Genomic DNA, 9,525 nt, shown 5'->3' with positions numbered 1-9,525 from the left:
TCATGAGAAAACAAATGAGCTGAAGGGATATAATAGGGATAGGAAAGAAGCACCTTGTGATTCCTCTAATGTTGAGGCATCTTCTCCTCCTTGTCTGTCGTTTCTGTCAACCTTGGCAATCCCATTTGTAGGTGCTGATGTTCCTCCAGGTCCTTGTGTCTTGGAGTTTTCATTTGTATCATCTGAGTTCTATTGATATAATGCCAAAAAAGAAAAAAATAGTTATTTTTTGGGTTAGAAAAACAACATGAATAATGGTAAACGAATGACAGAGTGAAAAGCTTAATTTGGGTACTTGCGTTTTGTGTTCATATGGCAGATGCATACTGGTAAATTATTATCGTTATTATCACGATCAAGCTGCTTATGATGGTTGTTGTTGTCAAGTTGCAAGGCTTTATCAAAGTCCAAAGGAAGTTCTCCTCCTATCGAATCTTGTTCAGTTTCCATTCTGTTGGGTATCTGTAAAATTTCAGCTATTATTTGATTAATTAAATTAAATATCCTTCTACAGAATATTGCTGATAGTGAAATTTGGCTATATTTTGTTTTGTGAAACCTTAAACGAAAAGAATTTGATGAAGTCCGCAACAAGTATCATGAACGTTAGCAAACCCAAAGAAACAATTAATATATAATATGATGATCCATAGTAATTAAACGATAAAGAATCGAATTACTATTATAATAAGTTAAAATATTTTATTATTATCACTTATTATTGTATCAGTCATTATATTATATATAGTTGAGAGTTCAGAAGAGATGTTCCAAAATCGCGAAAGAGAAAAGAAAAGTAGAATACAACTACAGTGAGTAGTGGAGCAACTCAATAATATTAAACCCTCATCGATTGTCGGACATTGCAAGTATAAACCACTACAGATTGAGATAATGACAATGTACGCTGAAACCCTAAATTTGCCTTGCTCTTCTTCTTCTTCTAGCATGCGAGCGAGAGAGAGAGAGAGAGAGAGAGAGAGAGAGAGAGACCCTTTACCTCGATCGATACTATACGTTGCGCCCTATTATTAGGGTTTAAGTGCAATTCACCTTTGATATGGGCTGCCCCTCAAGAAAGAATAAAAGGTTATTTAGGGTTTGGTTCTTGCAATAATATATCATAATAGATTAGAAGTTAAAACTACAATACGATACCTTCAAGAAGGAGAAGTAGCATTATCATGCTGGCATTAAGGAGTGGAGGAATAATAGGTCCCAATACAAAGCCGGGATGGATGACTACCACATCCAAACTAGTATCTTTGGTGAACTCCCATGCAGCCTTCTCCGTAAACCCACTAAAATTAAAAACTAACAATAAAATCCTTGTTCAGTTCAATAGAATCACTTTTGAATAATTTTGGTAAAGTAGAACACATTAATTAGTGGGTAGTGATTTACCAAAATTTTCACATCGAATCACATAAGTTTCTTTCCTAACAACCTCTCAACCATTCTAAGTTTCTAATAACAATCCTGTAACAACGATCCATGAACACATATAAAAAGGATAATTGTATGTATAATCAGCACGTTTGTTGAAAAAAAAAAAAAAAAAAAATGAGAAAGAAAAAGAATAGAAATTGGATAGAGAACTTGCAAAAAAAAAAAAAAAATCAATAAAATTGGAAAAGAAAACTCATACCTTAAGACTGAAGTAGAAGAAAATTGGGGATTTGCTAGAGCATATTAGAAGAAAATAAGAAGTGTTACAGTCGGGGTGGGGAATTGATTGGCAAAGGTATTTTGAGTTCGATGATTTTTTTTTTTTTTTTTTTTTTTTTTTTGTTGGGGTTTACCTTTTCTCGTGAGTGGAGAAAGCCGACACAAAAAAAAGTAGATGAATGGTTGAGTTTAGGGAGGAGTCCGATTGTTTTTTTATTTCTTACCTAAACTTCCGATTTTATGAAACTTTCACAAACTTCCATTTTTTCCTTCTGATTTATTGTAATTAGTCTTGACACGTAGACACTCTAGCAACGCTTCCTCAATAGAGCTATAATATATATACTAGCCATGCAGCCCGACCTGTGGTCGGGCCTGCTATTTCAAAACCTATTATGTCTAGCATGTTAATTTTCAGGGTTTTAATTTTGGTTGATGTGCTTAATGCATAAGCCCATTTGTATAATGAACACGTGGTAACATTTTCACCAGTTGTTTGAGTTATTCGACATAATAGCAAATCTACCCGCCGATGGCTGGGTTTGCTATACATTTCTTGTTAAATTAGTAATAATTAGTAACAAATAATAACAAACCATCATTAACGCCAAGTGTAAAAATTTATCTATTTAATTATTTTTATAACGTTGTTATCATCCGTATCTGGTTATGTACCCATCCATATGCAAGCATAATTTTCAATGAAAATAACAATAATAACACTAGATAACTGCTAAGTAGTGGGGGGGGGGGCATGAGCGGAGGGTGGAGAAGAGAGATGGAGAGATGGGTTTGTGGGTGGGAGAGAGAGAGAGAGTTAGGGTTTGGTTGAGAGGGAGAGGGAAGGAAAGAGGGAGAGGGAGAGAGAGAGAGGGATAGGTGAGGACAGACAGACAGAAACCAACCAACTTAGTTTTTGTCCGCATAACACCCCCCCTTTGCCCAAATCGTTCACTTCACTCACTTGATAATTCTACAATGTATGGTAACAATAATAACACTTCACCACTAATGATATGGTAAGTATAAAACTCTTGGACTTTAGATCATTACATATTAATTAGTAGGCCAAACATGTCATTCAGACACTATATAAATTACAAACAATGAGTCAAAATTATTCCATCCTTCAACTGAGATGATTTCAGTTGTGGATGTGTATGAAAAGTAACTCTAGGAAATGACCAAGCTATACCCTTCCAGTCTCCTCCCACATTGCAATTGACAAATGAATAGCTTGAGTTCTCATTGATGGATGCTCTATATTCATTCTGGTACTGGACTTGCCATAGAACTGCACATTGAACTCAACTCCACAATGACAATAATTCTGTGTAGACAAATTTGACAGATAAAAAAGAGATAAATATAGTGAACAAAGCTAGAACTCTTGTATACATGATCATAAGAACCAACAATATATAAAAACAAACAGATGAGACTGCCAAACCAAATCAGTAACTTTGAGGAAGTGCATAAATAAACCAAATACTTGCAATGGCAAGTGATGGTCGATATCTATTTGTTTGCAATGAAGGCGGTGCTAGAAAGCAACAATCTATTGTTATGATCATAATCAACTTAAAAAGAGCCATTTAATGTAACACAATACATTTTTGATTTTAACTATTTTTTACTACTTTCATTAAAGACTCTCGTTTGGTTCTCATTACATATGCATTCAAGCATCATAAGACAACTATTGACTAATTGAAATAAAATAGAAAAGACTAATTTTGAAGTAAGATATGTACCATTGGAGAAATGGACTGAGTATAAGGTCTTCCTAAATGGTCACATGGTAAGTCATATAAATTTCTTAGATAGTTTTCCTAAGTCAACATAAATGCCACTATATTGTCCAATAGGAAACCTTATATGCATATGGACATCATTTACGCAAAAATACATAAAACAATGAAATAAGGTGTATGTTTATATATATATGATTGCAGTGTGAGTTGTTTCTACCTACATACTATTTTTTTAAAGTAAAAACTGAAGCACATTAGTATATAAATGAGTCCGAATTTGTGGACAAGTCTGTCCACAAACAGCAATTTCTTATTGGTTAACAGTGTTTTTGGGCACTTTTAACAGTTTTTTTGGGCAGTTTAATAGTTTTTTCGGGCAGCACTCCACCAATCACCAGCTGCTGTTTTGTGGACAGCAAATAGTTGCTTGTCCACAAACATATTTCGTATATAAATTAGTACCTAGGTGGAAAGAGAAACATACCTTTTGATGGATCAGCAGGCCCAAGCAAATCAAGATAGTCGTATGCTTTTACTAGTAATGAACCAAAGACGAGCTTGCTCAATAGAATTCCTAGATGATTGTGAAGTGGAATGATCGATGAAGGTGACGCACAAAATATTCCTATCTGCAAAATAGTTTTCATGTATTTCACCGAGCCTACCATATGTCCTTTTTTTTTCATAGCTGGGTTCCAGAAAGGAAGAGAACTACTCAACTACACTTGCCTTTTGAACTAATAATATTGGATGATAGAATTAAAAGTTTTAGTCTCAACAAAAACGAACGTACAATGAGTCATCACTTGAGAAATACCCTGAACCCATATAAAATGCTTTAAAATCCATCGAAAATGTCAACTCTATTAGTAACAGGTACATACTATTGTTAACTGATGATTTAAAAAAGAAAAGCACAAAACTACTTGTCATTTGTATCAACATGTTACATTAGCCTTGATTTACTGAAAGGGAGTTATACAAAGAGGAAGAGCTTCCCTTGAACCCATGATGGAGCAGAATTTTGTTCTTGAGATATAAATACACGTAAGGCTGTTGTTTGAACCAATGAATACGTCACATCAGTTCGTAATGAAGGTGTCATGAAGAAACTGTAAAAGTACCTCAATTACTGTTATTCTCTTCAAAAGCAATGAGCATGCTTGAAATCTGACATGTATTAATCTGGGTAAATAAGAATGTACCTTGAAATTTGTCACATCAATTTCGATTAATTAGAGAAAAATAAAAGAGCATAATATGACGTACATTAGAAAATGTGAAGAATGGGAAGGCTTTTTGATTGACCTTGCTCCATTACCCACCTAAACAAAAGATCCTAAAAATCATTTATTTAGTAATAAACTTTATATCATCTAGATCAATTATTTGTATGATTGGGAGTCAAACTACTTGTGGCTCACAATCCGAAGGGTTAGGATGCATTGTATTCACGAAACATTCACCAATTTATTGTCATAACCTACAAAATCGACACAAAAAATGAAAGTACTAATAAATTACAATGCAATTCATGGATTATAAGAGATTGGTAGCTTTCAAGACATACTATTTAAAAAATGATATTAAAAGGCAATAATGAGATGCATGATGACTTGAGTACATAATTACCAACACGAACTAATGAATTGCAAAAATAACAAATCAATGAAACGAAATCTCTTCAAATAATCAACACGTGCATATTCAATTAATTACTTCATACATTTCCATTAATAAAAAACAGTCGTCTCCTTACTTGAAACAGTTGGACACATCCTCCTCCATAAAAGTGCTTTCAGCTAGAAATGTCAAATAAATATGTCTGGACCCTGCAACACCACTAGGATCACTCCTATCATTTATGTACTCCATGTATCTTGGAGCATCTTCATGCAAGACTACTGCATGTTGCCCATGGGGTCTAAAACTCAATGACAAACAACAATATTATGAGATTAATATAATAAAAAAGTTACAAAAGAGGACGTCCAGAAAAAGTCAGTGATTGCACCTATCAATGAGGCGGATATTGTTTTTCAGTCGCGCAAGCAGCTTTGTCAAACTATAACCAGCTTTCCCATGCCTTTGGCTTTCAGTAAGGTACCCTTCAGCTTGAAGAGTTCTCCTATACTTTTCTTGATATAACAATGGTAGGGAGGCAATTGACACAGGGCAACCTCTTCTAGATTTCAAAAGCTCGGTGAGTTCCAACTCCAGCTTTTCAAGAGACCTAGGTAGGAAATGGTCATCAGTCATAAGATCATTAGACTTTTGACTAAATATCTGGGAGAAGCTATTTGGTACAGGTTGGCCATGGAAGTAACTATAGTTACTTCCATGCTTACAGAACCCCTTGTTGAAGTAATGACAAGCTTTCACATGGAACTCAGGCAAGCTGGGAGACCGCTGGCTAGTTCTAGCACTCATATTGCCCAATGTTCCATCTGGGTAGAAGAAATTGCTTGAGAAATCATGTCCACTATGGTTAACAACATCCAATTGATCCTCCAAGCTCAAAAATTGTGCTTGGTTATGGAACCGATAGTCATTAGAAATCGTATCCGAGTAAGCAGGAGAAATAAAGTCCATATTATGAAGTGGTTGTTGATCGACCATCACTAACGGATCCCAGTAAGGAGGAGCAACACGTAGAGTAGTAGGAGAAGAGAACGGATGGGATGAAGCTTGGGAAAACGGAGTGAATTGCAAAGGGAGATCAGAAGTGGGTACCGGATTAATAGAAGCAGGGGAGGGATTGGTGCTGAGATTCCAGGCTTTGGAGATAGTCCAAGCTCAAGTTTGGCTTGGGTAATTAATGATGGAATTGAAATGTCAGGGCCAAAGGCCACCCGAATCATATCTCTTTCGCCATTGTCTTGTAATAAAAGATACCCAATGATCTTAGAAACATGGTCAGGCTCTAAAGTTTGAATTCTATCGTAAATAATTTTTGTAGCCTCTGTGAAATCCATTTTACATTGATTCCCTGTGTATACAGAGCAAGGAAATTTAGAAGATGAATAATGGAGGACGCACTAACAATAATATTGCGACATAACATTCAGCAAGGAAAGAAACAAATTCATAGTAATAGCCATTAACAAATATACCAAGACTATATATTGCAGATCAAATTTCTTTCCATGGGGAAAGTGGGTACCTGTTTGATCCCTCCAGAATGTAAGAGATATAACAAAAAATAACTAAATTGGAAGCTAAGGGAGAACAATTTGATTGTCCAACTCACGTGGATACAACAACTTACTATAAAAAATCAAGTAGTTTAACATTATGTTCGATCATCAACCAAGATACGGAAAACAAAATGGAGCTTGAAAGAAGCCTAACATGACACTGACAGACATACTACCTTAATTCTTTCTGCAAGGATGTTTAGCCCATATATCTTTGCAGCTCGTGCGCTGGCTATAGCTCCAGTATCTCTTAAATTGCTTGACGCTACCAACTGGTACACATATTCTCTCGTTAAGCAGGATATCATCTCACAGTAATATAAGTTAACTAAAGAGTTATAGGTTTAACACCTTCATCTCTCTCTTTTAATTGTTTAAAGAAGAAGGTCAGGGACGCTATCTACGTTAAATACTTTCAAATGGGCAAGAGTCATCCTCTCTTCCCAATTTTAGTCTCACTTTAACCCCTACTTTAATATAACTAAATGAATTTATTTTATATGTGTTGATTAGTATTGTGTTCGTCTCTTGTGATTCACTTACCTATTATCTCTCTCTCTAAAGAAGAATGGAATATGGGAAGAATTACTCTCTATGTTGTTGGTCAAGACCATAGTCATCGTTAAAGGTACTCCTCATTTCTATTTTACTTAATTTCAATTGTTTATGGGGTTCAATTTGTGTGAGAATCAGTGAGAATTTGCAAGTCTAGTGTACTGCTTAATCAACTACTGCGTTTTCACACACACTGCAGCAGTTAAAGACCAAAAGTACTAAAATAACACATAATAAAGAAGTTTGCTCCACAGAATTGTCTGTCTCTTCTTATTTCATGCCAAAATAGTAACTGGAAGAAGAGCTCAAAACATAATCATCAACTAATATCATTGATGCAATTCTTGTATGGAAGCAAACCACATGCAATTCTAGTATGGAAACTGATCAAAAGTATAACAGACTTGTATTTTATGTACTGTTCTTAGAAAATTGTATGCTAGATACTTTTCTTAGACCACATTAACACTGCTAGATACCATTTTATGGCTTAAGTTAACCTTCAGGTATGTGATAGTAGTTGTAAAACTGTATTTAACAACTTCACAGGACTTACATGGAACAGAACTTAGAGTTTATGTAAGATGAGTTGAGCACCATGTTGGGGTTGAAGAGTTAGGACAGTGTACGGTGCATGGACATAGGTGGATGAAAGCTCGAAAGAAAAACGTTGTAGGATCATGGCTATAGCCATCTTTGATTCTATCAAGGAAAAACTCTGGCCAAGGCATATCCTTGGACCCTAATCAAAGGGAAAGAATGAAACTGGATTCTTTGCAGCCTTAGAAACTCCTCCAGAGAATCTCTCTGGATTGAACTCTTCAGCATCTTCACCCCAAAGACCAAGATCACAGTGAACTAAAACTGTTTGGAGTGTGATTTCAGTGCTTGGTGGTAGAATGACTTCTCCAAGTTTCATTTTCTTATTAGTACCTCTTATAAGTAAAACAATGAGAGGGTATAACCGAAGAACCTCATACAAAATCATAGCAACCTGAGAAGAAGGTACGATGACCACATCAGTACATCAATATATTTGTATTTATGTTAATGGATATAATAAATTAATAAGCTCAAGAAAATAGGATTCATGAAGTGCACCACTTACTATTTTTAGGTGGTTCAACCCATCAAAATCTAGAGCTTTTCTCCCAAAGCAATACGTCTTCCCTAGCTTTCTCTTGCCAATCTGGATGCATACTCAATACTATCATCGTATAGATCACCTGAGCGGCACCTGCAGTATCATCAACGCTTTCCTTGACAATAGCCAACTTGTTCAAGCTGATCTTACACTGAGCAAGTGCCTACAAAGAAGAATTTTCATATTTCAGAAGCTAGAGATCTTTAACTCAGTTTCAGAAGAAACTGATTCCAGATTCGTTCCACACGAACGGAAATCATCTTAGTTCTTATCGGAAAAAAAAAAACGAAGGGTCGGGTCTTTTTTGTTTGATATTTACTAAAATAGTCTGTGGTAGAATTGAAATAATGGGCGTAGAATTGAAATAAGAGACGTACTTTTATTTTATTTTTTTCCAACACACATGAAAAGACAATTTTGACTTATATTAAATTAGAGAGGACACCAAATTCAGGGTTAGTTTGGTAAGAAGGCAAGTAATTGCTTTTCAAGTAGGAACTATTTTAAAAACTTTGCTGACGTGGCTCACTGTGAGCATCCTGGAAGAACCGATATTAATGTAGGCAGGATATAGATATTAGAATTTAACTCGTGGCAAAATAATTTTAGAAAAATCTGAAGGGTTGAGTTTTAATGCCTGTTTGTTAAATTTTAGCTAATGGAAAGGAAATGAAATAAATATATAGAGTGGTCCACTTTGGAAAGGAAAGGAATGGAAACAGTTTCAAAATTGTGGGTGCGTTTGTTTACTTACTTAGCTAACGAAATGAAAGGAAAGCTATAAAATTGTCACTTTGGAGACAATATTGCTTATTAGCTTACCTGGGCTTCAGCACGATGACGTTGTCTATCACGTTCATTTTTCCTATCCTCCTTTTCTTTACGCAAGCGATCATACTTCCTACGGTGCTTTTCAATCTTGTGTGCATTGGGTTCAACCACTTACCAGGGGGTGCCCAACCCGCATTCATAGGAAATTGTAGGTTTCATAAACCTAACCTCACTGTGAGTGTACAATGTACAGTATAGAGGGATGTTGTCATTAAGTTCTTGTAACAACTCATTTCTCATCCACGACCACTCTTCCTGACTTCTTCCCAGTGCAATGCATATTGCTCTATACCCGCAATTGCCATCACCTATAGGGTCATCCACTTTAACAATATATTTGTGCAGTTCTTCTGAAATATCTAAACCGTAATGTTTC

General features: G+C 35.4%; 1 protein-coding gene across 1 annotated transcript; it reads right to left on the bottom strand.

Annotated features, from left to right (window-relative positions):
- LOC147483156 (zinc finger CCCH domain-containing protein 18-like) lies at positions 1–6,397 on the bottom strand. The gene is given in 9 exon segments (XM_086579501.1): positions 1–189; positions 328–462; positions 2,864–2,998; positions 3,102–3,109; positions 3,907–4,051; positions 4,547–4,607; positions 5,182–5,346; positions 5,437–6,176; positions 6,179–6,397. Coding segments are annotated over 9 exon segments (1,797 nt in total).
- Between the last annotated feature and the right edge of the window lie 3,128 nt (positions 6,398–9,525).

This window comes from Coptis chinensis, chromosome 8 (assembly GCF_015680905.1).
Source record: "Coptis chinensis isolate HL-2020 chromosome 8, ASM1568090v1, whole genome shotgun sequence".
NCBI classification, from domain to species: domain Eukaryota; kingdom Viridiplantae; phylum Streptophyta; class Magnoliopsida; order Ranunculales; family Ranunculaceae; genus Coptis; species Coptis chinensis.
The sequence above is the reverse complement of the archived record's forward strand: the minus strand, read 5'-3'. Positions and strand labels throughout refer to the sequence as shown.